Consider the following 16,326-nt stretch of genomic DNA (forward strand, 5'->3'; position numbering starts at 1 on the left):
CGAGTTCGAGGCTATAACTCGAGACCCCGGAAAAGACGTCTTGGCATTTAGGCGAACTTAAAATGGCGGAGATTATTTACGAATAAGAGGAAAATCTAATTACGGAAGAATACCTAAACAAGCGACAGAGATACCGATATGCGAGATTTTTACGAGGAATCGAAACGAGGGACGATATCGGTGGAACGGATTATTTTGATCGGCAGGATTTTTTATCTCCAAAGGACGCGTCGAAGACGCTGCGTGAACCAAAATGGCCGCCGCGCGGTCGGAAAAGAGTAACCCCGGCATCGAAGTCACCAACGCGAACGGTAAGCCGCGACCATGTGCACGTATCGAGCAGGCTCGTTAACCGTACACACTGTAGGCTCACAAAGGAATTAAAACGACCATTTGTTCATGCAAATCGGCCCAACTTTCTCGGCAGAGGTGTTGGCAGCTCCGGGCTCGCACATTGTTGCGGAGAGATCCGAAGAGGCAGGCTCGAGTGAATCTCGTCGGAAACGGAGACTTCCTCAATTTCTTTCGCAGACGACCAGTCGGATAGCTGTACAGGTCGGGATTTTTCAGACCCGGGTCAGAGGCGAGAAGCACCGGGAAAGCGGTTCCTGCCTCTTCAGGGTGTGCATGAATTACCCGAAGAATGACCTCTCGACGTGGATCGGAATTGAAGAAATGTTAGAAATTCAGAAGCGTTGGATATTTATTTTCGAAGCGTCTTTTCGCTTTCTCCTGGCTCGCTTATTTTCCCCTCGAAAGATTCATTGGAAATCCATGTCGAGCAATTGTTTCAGGCCTCTATCGATACGAGCATCGAGGTCTACGGTCACGAGTAGGCGGCGTTTAACGCGCCGCAAAAGGCACTTACAGGTCGAATGGCGATCGCGAGTCGTTTAACGAAATGCTTGTCCGAGTGGGCGCAAACATTCTCGTATCGATGCGATTTAACTTTCACTAATTGTAAGCACAGAAATCGAGCCGAGAGGCACACACGCGGACACCCCATGTACTGACCCAAATGCGAACTTTATCGTTATCACCACGAAGCAGTTTGGCACATCGCGCAACGAGGAACTCCGGGAATAAATTATCCGCGATCACGGGAGGCGAGAATGGATGATCGAGTAATTAGCATGTGTACGGCTAAGTCCGTCGAAATTACCAAAGCCCATGAGATAAGCACAGTTTCGGGCCCGAAACCCACCGAGAACCTCGCGCGTCTCTAAATTCCCGAATTCCGTCCTAAATTAGAAAAACGGAACGAGATCCAGGATTTTTCGAATCTCAGACCCTGAAGATGACAATTCAGGGCGTATTTTTAAATCGACTACATCCGATATGACTGGGGGAAAAAGGACGTCTCGTGATAGCGATCCATTTCTTTTCGATTTGTGACTCCTCCAGGTAAAAAATTTAACAGCTGACGAGCTCCAACACCACATCAAAGGCAAATTACGGCTTTATCTCTTCTCTCATACCCCGACTAACCAGCGAATTAACCAGCTGAACAACTCGGCGTTAACCATCGGTAGTCGGTAAACATTGAGAAATTCGCACATCGCGGGCGCGGCCGCGAGTAAATATCGATAATTATCGAGAGGCCCTGCGAGGATGGCGAATTTGCGGGAATTTGTTCAGGTCCCCTTCGAGATCCTAAACGAAGGACACGGGCAAGTTCAAGGATCTTTCCTTCTTCTCGAGCGAAGTGCAACGACTCCTGAAAAGGACGAAGAAACGGAACTCGAAGATATTTTTGTATTCCCATTTTCGGAGATATTTGCAAAATTTCTGAGTCTGTTTGCGAAGAGGTCGAGGAGATATTTAAATTAGGGATCGTTGAATGATTGAGCATTGCGTTTGTTGGATCAATGATCATCGCAGGTGGGGCGAAAGGGACACTCGATCAATGTTACATCTGCATGACACGTCCAGTGACGTATTAGGAGCTCATTACCGGTGTCGATATTTCTGTCCTTACTCCTCGTCCTTCATCGGTCTTGGCTCCATTGTAACAAAGTGCCCACGTAACTTTCTACCTCGTTCCAACGACGCGTCGTTAATCCTAATGAACCTCTCACCGCTGTTATCGGGGGCCCCGAGATTCCTTTTATCTTTCTCTTAATATGCCACTTCATCCCGCAATTATTCCCATTTTCCTGGAATTTCATTTATATACTAACTACCCTCCACCTGCCTCTCTTTGCGGTGTTTCTTTTTGCCGAGAGCACGACTGCGCGAATCCAATTGAAATAAATTCCTGAAAGGAGATCGCGGCAAGTCGGGCTCCTTCCCCCTGATCCTCTTCACTGGCAGAAATCCGGGGAACAAGGGAAACTCCCTTTACTTTCATGTTCAGGAAGCTCCATCCCTCAGGGAGCGAAGGGTGGAAACGAATGCTGAAAGCAGCCGTCTCTAAGTTGCATGAAAGCGCAATATCCGAGAGCTTGGATTTGATTTGTCTCGATTTCATCCACCACAAGAATGATCTACCCCAAAATGATCGAATTTACGCCGGAAGGAAATTATCCCCTACCGCACCATAAAAAAATAATTCACCTTTTCCACCGAATTCGAGAGGATCGGCGCCCTTATAATTCTATGAGGCCTCTTTAATAAGCTCCGAGGAAAAATAAGGAAGCACCGAGAGCTCCCTTTGTTTCCGGATCAACCCCTTTGTGAAAAGGTCTGAAGGAACAGAGCGAAGGGCGGAAGCGGCACTTGACAACTCGCTCGGAGAAGCTTGAAAACGCTTGGAAATGCTCGAAAATGCTTGAAAACGCTCGTAGTCGTTCCTCGCAGAGGGCCCGACGAATTTCTCGGGGCTTGGCTCGAAATTAATCGAAATTGCGAGTCGCCCCATGAGAAAGAAACGTCTCCTCCGGTCGGCTGGGAAATGAGATTCTTTTCTTAGCGCCGATGGCAAAAAAAGCTCTGCGGTTATTTACCCTTTCGCGTGGCAATTTTGCAATTTTAACAATTTCAACAATTTCAACAATAACGCGGTGCGTGCAAGGAAAGACAGGGTCAGGTTCGCGACTCGACAGGGTCGACAGGACTGAGAATGAAAGTCCGCGGAAAACGCGACCTTCTTCCGGAAAATCGATTAAAAGGGAAAAAGAAGCCGAAACAAAGCCACTGATCTGGACATTCCACAATTAATTGACAAATTTGAAGATTTAGGTCAAATAAAAAAAAATCCACCCGACATCCCCAACTAGGGAGCGACCCCACACCCAGCGCGGTTTCAGGAAGATTACTTTCCGCCAAATAGAACGAAACAGCGAAATTTGGATGTTACTCGAGATGCGTTATCTAATGGTTACCTCTAACCTTGTAGAAGCACCTCTTCAGGGTGCATTGAATTTTTTTACAGCAGCATCAGGGAGTAAGATCCCCATTTTTATGCAGATGAGGTTCCGGGGTCGTCGGTACAGTCCCACAATTTCTCCGTTCATCGCGTTATACTCCATGTACCAAAGTAATCGGCGAAAAGGGCATCCTAGTTATTTCCAGTTTCAAGAGTTGAATTTCACGCTCCCGGATGTTCCTCGTTTCCTCCCAATTTCACGGTGCCCTACGTCCGCAATTAAGTAGGAGCAAAAGGAGGTCCCGACCTTAAATCGGTGTAAAAAAAAAGAGAAAAATTTGTAGACCTATTGAAATCGACTCGAGCAACTCTGACACTGATTATATAGGGAATTAGTGAGGTTCGAGAAGGTTGTCAGTCCGAAAATCCCGAAACTCTCGTGGTCCTGAACTCGCCATGTCGGAGAGTCCAGAAGTGATTACCTCCACTGGGAAGTGAGCAATTATCTGCCCCTGACGGTTCCCAATACGACAAGCCTGACAACTCCGCTTCCGAGTGCCTTCTCATGACTCCTGCCGCCTGTAAATTACCGTAGGTGAGCGCTCACCTGCGTCAAAGGGGAGTCTCGTTAATTGCGCGTTAACAAAGCGAGCGCGCGATTCGAAAGACCGTCCATCGGGCAGCTGCCGTCCGCGAGGCAAGTCGGCGGAAATTGAGCTCTCTTTGAAAAGGAAGCAAAATCATAAAAAATAAAAAAAAAAGATGAAATAAAGCCCCCCATTTTATATCCCGCCGATATTTTCCGCTAAACATCCGCCACGCTATCTATTCAGGGGAAGTACTCCGCTCGCGGGAAATATCGAGTATTCCTTTACCCGTGAAAATTCCGGACGTTTCTCGTGATCTCTTCGTATCCATTTTCTTCTTCTTTTTTTTTTTGGTAATCATTTTTACGGAATTCTATGTAAGAGGAGGCGGCTAAATGAAATCTTGCGCTGCGCTCCGTCGGGTAGTTTATAGATCTGCGATCGATCATCGATTAGCGGGAAATCCCTGTTCGATAGTGTTACTCGGCGATTGTTGATAAGCATCTACTTAACGCGCTTCGACTGGACGTCGATGAGGTGTGAGCATTCCCGCGATTGTCCAGGCCGACACCTTTCTACGGATCAGCGATCTAAGTGTAAAACGCAACGCGATGTAAGAGAAGCGCCTAATGATCCGATCAATGCTCTATCAAACCGGTCGATATGTCGATGCCATCCGATCGATCAGCTCCGGATCGGCATAGTTTCTTAATGCCATCCGATGCTTGAGCACCTGGCACCGATTCCTAGACCATTGATTCCAAGACTCTGTATCGATCGGTAGTGCCAGGAGGCGATCGATTGACGTAATCAAAGTGACTATGGATACTCGATAACGGGGACTGATAGCGATAATCGATAATCCCGACGTAGGTCAATAGGAATTCCTCGAGGCTGCTCAAAGGCACGGGAATAAATGGCGAATCCGGAACGCCATTCTAATCGGGGAAATGAGGGTTATCGGAAAATGATGCATGACTTTTCGCCATTTTGGAATCCGCAGGAGTGTCGGTTGATCAGGATGTCAAGGGGTAAAGTTTCGGAGTTCGAGCCTCGATCCTCGACGTCTAAGTCGTCGGCCTTGCGTCAATTTTCCCGGAGTCTGATAATCGAGCTGACCTTTAAATGTTATCGAACATTAATCGAGGCTTCCGTCCATCCTTGATTAATAAAGCGCAACACCCACCCTCGATTTGGCGGCCCATCGGGAGTTCGTTCAAGTTTGCCTCTCAGACTTGCTGGAAGTCGAGCTTTCGATCGAGCACACCTTTCTTGAGGTGTACTCCATTCGACTCTAACTTTCCACCCCGGGCCGCCCTCGCGGTATTAAACTCATAAAGGAATTTATCGCGAGAGTAAACGCCGAGTTGCGCGTGTACCTAGAGACACTCGACGCTTCGAGTAACATTCCGGGCGCTTATGAACCCGGGGAAATAAATATATTAATAAAAGAAAGAATGTCTCTTCCTAACCAAAAATATATGACAGAAAGGTGGAGCCTTTTCCTAGGTACTTTTCATACGGGAATGACAACTGCACAAAATTCGGAAAAATTATATATGTCGCCTTCGAAGCGAGATTTCGTGTCCACTACCGAGGGTCCGTTTCGCAAATCGTATGCTCCCCGGCTATTTCTAATTAACTTTACCAGGTCAAGGCGGAAAAAAATTAGCGTTTCCAGGACGCGCCAAACACGTGCGCGCACAATCTTTGTTAAAATCTCCATTATATTTCCATGATACAAGTGGCCTTGGGCGCATACGGTTCGCCCAGGGTGTAGCAAGTTGGAAAGTAGTACGGAAAACGTAAGAATAAGAAGACTGGAGCCGGATACGAAGCGAGAGATTGTATGCCGAAGAAGTTAAATGTCGAAGTTGTCCCAGCTTAAGAAAAAAAAAAAGAAAAAAAAGAAGTACCTCCGTCGAGATTATCCGTGGATTTTTAATACAAACTCCATTAAAGGAAAATAACACCAAAAAATCCGGTTAAATTGCACGACTTCGGGCGGACGTTTACGGCGAAATTAATTTCCCTCCGGGAGAATTATCCGAATTATTTCTCCCTGGATCCTCACAGCCCGCGGGGAAGCTCAAGAATCGCGCGATCGCGAGCTTTCGCGAAACTCGAGAGAGCCCAGGGCAGCGATATTCGATATTTATAAAGTTAAAGCACGAGTAAGAGGGTCGCGGGGTGGAAGGAGCGAGTGGGGAGGCGGGGGAAAACTCGTTAAAAAATCCCGCCCGTGAGAAAAGCGCGACCGCGATAAGCAGATATCCCCCGTGGGCGGGGGAGAAATAAAAGGAAAAAATGATAAACGCGACAAATCGCTTGTCGTCCCGCTTCGAGGTATCGGTCTCGGGCCTTTGACAAGCTCGATAGCGCGAGTAACGCGTGTTGACAGCCGTCGCACGTGCGTGAAACGCGTCGCGTTGCGTTGCGTTTGCGTCCCTTTAATGCGCCACGTTAACAAGGTGTCGAACTGCAACAAAGAGAGAATCCGCGGGGGGTCTGCGCCGAATAAAGCCCAAAACAGCCTGACCTCCCTTTACCCGATAAGAACGAAAAAGTGTCACCTGGAATCCAGAGTCTTTGAATTTCGAACTCGCTTTCGACCCGAATCTAATTTACGCAGAGCGGGAAAAATGATCGCTCCACGTCTGGAAAAGTTTTGAAAGGCAACGCCAGCTAATGACGTCAAGAATTTCGAAAGATTTTTCCGGGGGCCAAATGCGTTTCTGGTGAAAGGCCTTGGAACTCGACCTCCCATTAGGAATTTCGAGGTACTGGGAGGTGCGGAGGAAATCCAGTGGAATTTAGGAAAATGCCAGTACTACGTACAATGCAGAATACAAAAGATGGAGGTGGAGGTACTTTCAGGATTAATTCACAGGATATTTGAATCTGCGAATCGAGCTCTTCTGGAAATTTCCCCGCAATCTACTGGGAGTTTGGAGTAATTCTATTTCTATTCCCATGCATGGTGTATCTAGGTCACTTGGTTAATACGTCGCGTAATCGGCGGTATTGGTCGTCGGAAACATTGTTAACCCGTGATAGGGTCCGGATTATCCTGGGCATTCTGTCCCACTCACCCCGAAAATCAAGCATCTTCCTTGATTGTCGCGGAAGACCAGGGCTTGGATTTTTGCGTTTTCCGGGACTTCTACTATATTTTCGCGATGTCCTGGGTCCTTTCCCAGGCAGACCCGTTAATTAGTTTGGCCGAATTATCTCCGGCATTTTGTCGCATTCCCCCCGAAAATCAAGCATTTTCCTCGATTGTCGCGGTAGACCAGGGCTTGGATTTTTGGGCTTCCCAAGATTTCTCCTATTTCTTTTCCACGGTACAATTTCTACGTTGGACGGCGTGAAAACAGATTAAAATCTCGCCTGAAAGTTGCGACGTCCTACGCATCTTTCGCCATTTCGCCTGGCAGATCCGTTAATTAGTTTGGCAGCGAGATTCCGCTCGATCGAGCCCGAGAGGGAAGGCGCGCTCGCCGTTTCGCTAACGAGCACACCTCGCGATCGCCAAGGCGAAATCCCGGTTTCATTAAACCTCGCTGATTAGGAGAGGAGTACGAGATGATTAACGCACCTCCCATTATCCGTCCGTAAACGCGAAAAATCGTCGATTAACAGTGCGAGCGCGGAAAGTGCACCATCCGCGAGGGCAAAATCGAACCTGAAGAGCAGGCGTCAAAACGGCGCCCTTAATTGAAATATGGCCTAAAAAAAATCGCCGATAGGGGGACTAATTGGAAGAGTCGTATGGCGATAATCCGAAAATACGGGAAAATCACCGAGACCCATTTTTGGCATTCCCGAAATATCCGAGAACTTCGAAGAACGCCGCCATTTCCCCCAGACCGATTTTCGCGGTCGGCGGATTGATCATAAAATCGAAGGAAATCGATTGATCCTTGATCGCCAAAAATTGATCGCGTAGTTCGAGGAATTTTCTTGCCACCTGACAAGTAGGTGAGACCCCTGGAACCTCGTCGACACGTTTTTCAAAGTCGGGCGATGCGCGCGTGGAAGCGGCGAGAACGTATTTTCATTTGTCAGTTGAGGAAGATACGGTAGAAACGTGACGGAACCTCCGTTTCCCGAGCCGCGGGTCGTTCCCGAAGTTTGCTATGCGAAGAGGCACGTGGATACACCGGGTGCAAACAAACTCCCGTTTATCTATCCCAGCCAGCCGCGTTTGATCTCTGGTTCATGACTTGACAAATCCGTCCCGTACCGACAGACGCCGTCAACGAAGCGTCCTACCGCTCTTTCCACAGTTCCATAAATTTTCTAAAGTTTCCCTGATGGCTCTTTAATCGTCTTGCCTGACGTTGACCGAGTCACCGAAGCTGCTATCGCAAGGACGACGTCAGCTGTTGACGTCGATGACGAAGAAGTCCCCTCAAATCTTAATCTACACCTCGGAGGAATGGCCAAAGAAAATAAAAAAAATCCTTGTTAGCCGCAGGACTACGACCCAAGGAACAACGAGGAGGAAACCCCGAAAACCACAACGAAGAACACCTTGAAAACAACAACGAAGAACACCTTGAAAAGCACCTCGAAGAGAACCCTGAAGACTACCCCGAAGGCCCAGAACCCTATTACCCTTCCTCCTCCTGACTGCGCCATCCTCTAAAACGAGAAAATCTCCGCGAAGAGACACTCGGCCCCAGTTTGCGGAAGAAATCACAAACTTTAGCGAACGGTTAGGAACTCGTCCGGAACGGGTACAAACCACTTGAAGTCCCTCCACTATCCGTCCGGCACGGCGTGGAGACTCGAGGGTATCGAGAAGTTCCCGCGCGAGTCCCGATTTCGAACTGGTGCGAGGAGGTGCGAGGAGGTCCGAAGCGGTCCAAAGTAGTCCGAAGTAGTCCTAAGCAGTCCGAGGCGGTCCAGTCAGCCGTCACCGACGAACCGTCAGCAGACTCCCTCGCGAGTCGCGCGAGTCGCGTGGCCGCCGCTTGTAAACTGCGGCCTGACGCCTGCTGACGCCAGCGCTGGCCGTGATAGCGACGACGGCTGCGGCTGCGGCTGCGGCCGCAGACGCGGCCGGCTCTGCGGAGCGGACCCGGGGCAGGCGCGGATCCGCCGCGGATCCGGCGCGGAACGCCGCGACGCAGGCGCCGCCCTTCGCCCGCCACTTCTTCGAGACTACCCACCCGCCAGGCGTTGCACTCGGGTGCATCCGCGAAAATGCACTTCCTCCTCCGAATGCACTTCCTCCCCGAGTATCGGAAAAAACGGGGAAAATCGCATAAACCGAGAAAGTGTCAAAAACCCCCAAAAATAGAGGGCGCCAGGAGAGAGTAGGCCTCTACGCGTGGCTCGTGTCAGGTGTCGGTGCGGCGATTCAGCCCCGAAATACCCGAAATTTCGCGAATGGCGAACGGAAGCTTTTTTTCGGGGGTTATTTTTATACGCCGTTTGCCGCGGATCGATTCGACGGTAAACCCTGCCTCGTGAATAATGCGCCGAAAACGAGTCGAGGTCCGTGTATGCACAGTGACTAACAAATTGGCAGATGCTTCGTATTACCGGCTACACCGTAGAGGGATCGCGAAAGCGTTTGTCGATGAATAAATCAGATGTACATTTGTTGCAAGAGGCGCCTATTGGCTCGTTGAAAAATCTCGGAGGGATTTATCCACCTCCTGGATTTTTTCCAAAAATTTTCGAGCCCGACTTTTTTCGTGCCTATCTTTGGATATTCATCCCGCGTTGAGGTTTTCAAAAGTTAGTTTCGAGATCCACGCAAAATGCCGGCGAATGAAAGGCTCTCGAACTGGGGAATATCGGAAAAGTGAGGGAAGCGAGAAAAGCTACGTTTTAGCGAGCGCGCGCGAGACAAAGGACAACGGAATTCAAGAATCCATCAAAGACCGATCGATTATCGATACGTTCGCCCGTAACCGCTCCGATAGGAATCCCCGGCTCCAGAACGGCGTGCCGCTCCAGTTTCCTCGGTGGAGATTACTCTCGCGATGTCGCGCGTTAACGTCGACTCGTGCCATTGTTTCCCCACTCGTCGTCCATTCTCGCGAGAGCTATTCGTTATACGGGATGCAGCATTCTCTACGAAGGGGAGAAACAAATAAATAAAAAATAAAAAACAAATTAAGCACAGGAAAAAATTGAAAATCCACCCCGGAGAACGATTCAGCGAGCGTTTCCGCGAATGTGCCAATTTTTGAAGGAAAATCGGACAGGACGATCCGGGGGAAATTTTCGGAATCTCAAGTCGCAGAAGTTTCCAGGGGATGTTTTGACGTTAAAATTGACTGTTAAACACTGACGTTAAAATTGATCCTGGAATCAAGGATCGAGCCTCGCGGTTTCCGCGATGGTGACTCGGCGAAAGGCAATCTCGCTCGGAAACATCCTCGGAGAGTCGAAAACGAGTCGAGTGCAGTTATTAATAAAATACGTGTACGCAGCCGATGCTTTCCCGAAGCCAACTGTCCCCAGGGCCGAGAAGAACTGCGTCAGCGAGTTCGAATAATCGCGAGCGGAGCGATTTACGATATTCCCGATTACGTTCGCGATCGTTCCCGGACCACTTTGGAATCGGAGGAGAGGCAAGCCCACGCTTTCCGATTCTTCCGGCCCGACGTGTCGCGTTCTTCCAGGTCAAGGATGAGAATCCGAATCTAAAAATTGTCGCGATTCTCGAAATAAAACCGCAGATATGCGCCCCACCGCGGGACGAGCTCGGGAAAAGTCGATTTAAAAAGTTCACGATAAAAAGTTTCTCATGAAAAAGGAGCATCGACATCACGGATATCTTTCGATAACACGTCTGGTACATAGAGGAACCTCCCCGGGGAATGACAGGAACGTCCAAAATCCCAAATAAACGTGCATCCGAGGCATGAAGTTTGAGCGTCCACCACCGAATTTCAGGGGACATAAATTGGTTGCAACTGCATCAAATGAATCCAATGGCCTTCGATTCGGTCGGGCCGGGGAGGAAACGCTTTTACGTATAAAAAATGGCGCACCTGCGGCAAAGTGCCGTGCTAGGGGCTCTTCCCGGGAGCAAGGGCGAAATTTCCCCGGAGCAGAAATGCAGTTAGCCGTGCACACCGACGCAGTTACGAGGAGAAATTAATTTGCCGCAACAAGAGGCGCGCGCCGCGGGAAGGAGAAAAGGTTTCCACCGGCGAATCGGGGGGTTGGTTATTTTCCAAAGCCATTACAGGACCGAAACGTCCGGAGGGGGTGAGATGGAAAAAAGCGAGCGGAAAATTCCGCGCGGAACCGCGGGCATTCCTGCGGGCCGGCCGATAATCGGTTCGCGAAATGCATAATGAGCTTGTCGCGAGTGAATCGAACGATCTGCGGACCCGTCGAGAGCAGCTCTCAGCGGCTTTTAAATCCGCGCCTGGGAATCGCCCACGCACCTCCGAACTCGGATTATAAATACGACGCAACCTTTGCTCGGGCGCAAACGAGGGTCCGTACTCCCGCAACCTTTTGCGGAATTAATAAACCTCACTTTTTACCCCGTAATTACCCACGTGGGGTCCCTCGCGAACGCTCCGCGTGGCTCTCGCGTGACCCTTCTACTCCCCGAGATTCCGCGTTTCCGGCGGATAATGACGTCGGTATCGGATCGCTTATTACGGCTCGAGGGATTTCAAACTGACAGGTTTTAATATCCTCTTGATGAAAGTATGAAAATCGCGGCGGGAAGAATTTCCCCCCGGGGCGGAATTTCGAAAGGTCGCGTTTCTTCCGCCGGGAATTGCACGAGAGGCGGGGTACCCTTTTATTTTTCCCCTTTCTTTATTACCCTTTCCGCGGATTTTGTTAGGGCTGCCCTTGACTCGAGCATGGTTTTCGAATGTGTAGGTGCGGATTACGGATGCCGGAGGACGCGCGGATGCGGAATCCCGCGGATTCACGGGACAAGAGACGGCGTCCTGCAAGCTGTAGCGGCATGTAGCTGAAGCGGCCGTGAAAGTTAAATTAATTATTGACGGGCCGCAACGCGGTCGGGGGATTCCGCGCGCGGATTCAATTCCGCGCATCGAGTTCACCGCCGAGGGCAGGGTCAATACTTGTACCTATGTCGGTAGGTGCGTACACGTTTACGTGTATAGACGCACCTCCATGGAGCTCGCCTTTACGGTGCCCTTTAGTTCCCTCGGAGCACGGGCCCGAAATTACTCGAGGAAAGCTCCGTAATTGCAGGGAAAATGCAGGGGAAACGCACCAAAGAACGAGCGGAAAACAAAAAAAAAATGTAGAAAACCTTCGTCGATTTTCGCAATTTTTCCAAGGCTCACCTGACAGCTGTCGTTCGGACTGCGACCTCGGCTGCTGCGATATCTGAAAATCAGGAATAAAATTTTAGGAGCGCAAACAAAATCCGGAATAAAACACCCAACGAGGGTGGCGGAGTGCCAAAAGTGTATCGGCGTTGAGGAAAAAAAAAAAAAATGGAAGGAAGGATATTGAATTTTTGGAGAGTGTTTGAAGCGGGCTCGGTGTACGATGGCCTGTTTGAATCGGCCCCGGAGTACCGACATCGGTGTAACGCTATATTGGATTATTCCCACCGGGTGCTTTCATGACGCTCCACTTGCAGTGCAGACAGTCGACGTGGGAATACCCTCCGAGTTGTCAAAGCGAAAGGCACGACCGGCTTATTAGAATCACATCAGTCGATCCGAATTTAGCATCCAAAGCCTCCACCTGACCTGGGGAAGACTCTCCGAGTGGAAGAGGCGTCTCTGCCGGCATAACCCTTCGTAGGTCGTTTCAAAATCCAATTTCGCAGGAAACTGAAGACGCCAACGCCCTGCCCTACGAGTTCGACCTCGGGAAAAGCTCTCGGCATCAAAATTAATTCCTACCCACCTCCTGGATTTTCCAAACCCATCCTGACTCGATGAAACATCCGCCCACTACTTTCCAACATTTTCCGCGTTAAAGAAAAACCAACCAACACCTTTGAACATTTTTCTAATTCTAGACGCAACCTCTTGCATCGGAGGTACTTGAAAGTACCTCTGCTTCAGGAGGTACTTGAAAGTACCTTCGGAATAATTTCTGTCTAGGAAGTTTCCCCGAAGGGGAAGTAAAATGACGCTTTAAGGCTCGGGTGGTTCCGATGCTTAAAGATGGAGCTTAAGCTAGGCTCGGGGTTGCTATTCGAGGTCCGCAGGGTGATGCCAACCGATTAATCCGATGAACGGTTCGCCGGTCCGGTAGCTTTGATCGCTTGCGGCCGTTCCTACGTGTACGAGCTTGGCGATACGTTCGCGAACGGCCCCGAGGAGTCGACCATGCATGCCGGACTGAACTCACCGTATGTGCTCCAGCACGCCATTGATAATTTTCCACAGAGTAGAGAGCTCAAAAATTCACCCCTGGGCTGGATTCGGTGGAACTCCTCGAATCCAAAAATGGAATAAACCGAGATAAACCGAAACTCCACCTGAACGAATCTTGACCATTAAAGGCGCCGCAGAGCAGCTAGCGAATGGTCCAGGATTACTCTTCTAGCAGAAATGGTTGGCCTAGCGAAATTGTAACCATTCTAGCGTTTCCTTGGCTGCTGCTGGAAGGAAAGTCGATTTATTTAAAAATAGAAGAGGATTAGAAGTATCGAATAAACGGGAACGAAAGGTGCCACTTCCGAATCCGGGAGTTCAAACAAACAGAATGTTTCCCCGCGTGAAGGGCGCGACCGGCTTCAAAGCCGGCCTTGAAAATGTTTATAGAATTCGGGCGGCACACACTCGGTGAAAAACGAGCCGCGTTTCGAGCCACGGAAAATAAATCCGGGCCTTTAACGACGTGGTCAAGAGGAATATCGAGGTGGAGAGCTGGACCGTCGATGGCGCGAAACGATCGAGCGGTACCAAGAGTCTCGCGGAAGAAGTGCACCGAGTGGCCTGGGGTGCTTCAAGAAAAAGGAAAGAAAGGTGTCTTTTATTAGGAACAAGCGTTGCCTCGACATTGAGATATGTTTTCCTGACAAATAGGCGAAAATCCGCATCGATTCTGCACCGTTCCAGGTGGCGCGTTAGAGCGGGGTATTACTTAATGTCAAGGGATACGACGTGCAGCTTAGCAGGGGTTCGCGCTTTTTACATGTAATATTATCGGCAAACGAGAATATCTCACGTTTCCCGTGTACTTGCAAAGGACGTTGCTGTCGACAGGCACGTGTTAACCTTTCGAAGGCAAACTGGTCTGCGAGATGATCCCGAAAAGGATGGACGCAGGTGACGAGACCGTTCCCCGGAACAAGGGCTCTTGACCGACCTGGGCGATGGGACCTTTCCCTTTAACTTTTATATTAGGAACCGCGAAATGGAGAACCGAAATCAAACTTCCGAATGGTCGGGACGTCGTCGAGGATCCACCGGAGTGAAATACAAATACCTGCATTTGCAAAGGCCATGCGGTACACGCCTCACGTGGGCAGAGACAAATGGACATCCTCTCCTTGCACTCCGATTCTTCGTCCCCTCGAGTACGCGGCCATCCAAGGACGAATGGCCGTACTCGCGGGAGTATGTGCATAGAGTAATCTCGATACCAAACGCCGTCTGCCAATGTGATTAATGGCCGCCTTAACAATAAGATTCGGATGGGATTGACCGCTGAAAGAGCCACCGATCCTGGCTTGGTCCCTCCGATGTCCGCTCCTTGGTGATGCGGACGCCGATGAACCGTGGGAACCGATACGAGATCGAATGCCGACTCTAACCTGGCAAAAGTTCAGGTACCCTCGATGTATTGACAAATGGACATCCCGAAGTCTCTTGCCTTCCTGATTCTCTGCCTCTTCAAGGCCTGATTGTATCAACAGCGACGACCGGCGAGGGACAAATGGACGTACTCGTGGATTATCTGTCTAAGGTAATCTCGATGCCAAACCCTGGGTACCACGTGATTAATGCACGTCTTGAACACTTGGAGATTCGACAGGGAGATGTCATCCTGGGATGGTGGGCTCGAATCTAATGACGTATGGACTTTGTTGCATAAGCGGCAGGTGTATCGCAAGGTTATGTCGCAGACTGGATTTCGGAAGGTCTGATATTAAAGGTTGATTACAGGGTACTCACCGGCTGCTCTATGCTGCTCTTCTGGGTGTCGTTGTTCTCCAGAAGGGGGGCGCTGCTACTTTTGCCTGCCAACTCCGTCGACAAGTGTTCCGTCTTCAGCTGGAGACTTGCAGCCGATGGAGACGAGGGTGCTCGTGGTGGAGTTTCGAGCAGCTCGCCAGAACTCAGGGAACTACTGACTGCCGTGGACAGTCCTGAAAGGAACCAAAGAGAAGTTAGCACGGGAATAATTTCTATGGATTGATAATTTATGCGTACGATGGAACACAAACCTAGAGGGAGATTCGTTGGCCTGCAGGCTTTGGTCCTTGGCAAGGAGTCATCCAACTCGCTGCTGCTATCAACGGCATCCCGGAAATATTGCTCATCGTTATCATTGGTCTGCGTATGGACACTTTCACGTCTGACCCAAACGTCTTGGGAATTTTTCTCCGACCGCGAGCATAGTTTCGAAGGACGTCGCCGGATCCTTTCCCAAGTTTCCTTGCGGTTGCACTTGTTGGACGTTGTCGCTGCAATCGACATTTTACTCCTTACTTGAAACATCGATAAAAAATATCTGCACCCTAGGCTGAACAAGATTCATTATATACAATTTAAGTTTCTACAGGTCTTAATTTTCCTCTCCATAGAATCAGGTAAAAAAGCAATGAATTTCAAATAAGAATCTCACGTTTTGCTGAACGCCGATCGGTACTTCTTGGAGGACTAGCCGTGCCGATTCCGCTTTCCAGAGGCGACGTCCTATCGGTCGTATCGGGCGACAAGCTGCCCGACGAGATTTCGTCCATGCTCTGTAAAAGGTCCTGCGAGGACGAGGACGATCTGTTATCGTCGTCCACCGTATCCTGCGGGGAGCCTGGATCCAAAGTACTCTCATCCTGGAGAGATTGCGAGTCCAGGTTTAGATCCGCTGTAAAGTTTAGCGAGCGCCATTAGAGATCCTCCCGTCCGAAGATAGGGTCTAAAGTCTTTGTTAAGGACGTCTTCTCGGGTGTTGGATAAAACAATTAACTCGAGACCTCAATTTTTCTGTGATAACGAAACCTGGCCAATTTCTCTTCAGTCCCCTTTAATCCCTTTTAGTGCTTTTTAGGTCCTTTCGGTTCCTTTTAGTCCAAGGTGGGTGCAACTTATTAAAAATAATTACCTCGTGGCGAATCGCAGTCGCTGACCCAGGTGAAACTAGAGCTTCGAGAAATCGCAGGTGAGGTCTGAGTTGCAATGTCCGCGCAGGCAAGCGACTCCATCGGTGGACTGTTTGGGCAGCAAGATCCAGAACCACTCCTTAATCGGGATAATAGCGACTGCAGCGAGATCGGCAACTGGA

At 49.7% G+C, this 16,326-nt stretch overlaps 1 protein-coding gene across 2 annotated transcripts in view; it reads right to left on the reverse strand.

Annotated features, from left to right (window-relative positions):
* LOC105699775 (rho GTPase-activating protein 7) overlaps nt 1-16,326 on the reverse strand; it is a 170,989-nt gene that overhangs the window by 96,748 nt on the left and 57,915 nt on the right. For both annotated transcript variants that reach the window (XM_012425065.1, XM_012425064.1), the window contains exons 4-8: nt 16,147-16,321; nt 15,670-15,909; nt 15,269-15,508; nt 14,997-15,190; nt 12,201-12,243 (exon numbers count right to left, since the gene is read on the reverse strand). In XM_012425065.1, coding sequence (XP_012280488.1) covers nt 12,201-12,243; nt 14,997-15,190; nt 15,269-15,508; nt 15,670-15,909; nt 16,147-16,321 — 892 coding nt within the window. The remainder of the gene's footprint in view (nt 1-12,200; nt 12,244-14,996; nt 15,191-15,268; nt 15,509-15,669; nt 15,910-16,146; nt 16,322-16,326) is intronic.

The sequence above is a fragment of the Orussus abietinus genome, unplaced genomic scaffold (assembly GCF_000612105.2).
Source record: "Orussus abietinus isolate OABI.00-Male unplaced genomic scaffold, Oabi_2.0 scaffold10, whole genome shotgun sequence".
Taxonomy (NCBI): Eukaryota; Metazoa; Arthropoda; class Insecta; order Hymenoptera; family Orussidae; genus Orussus; species Orussus abietinus.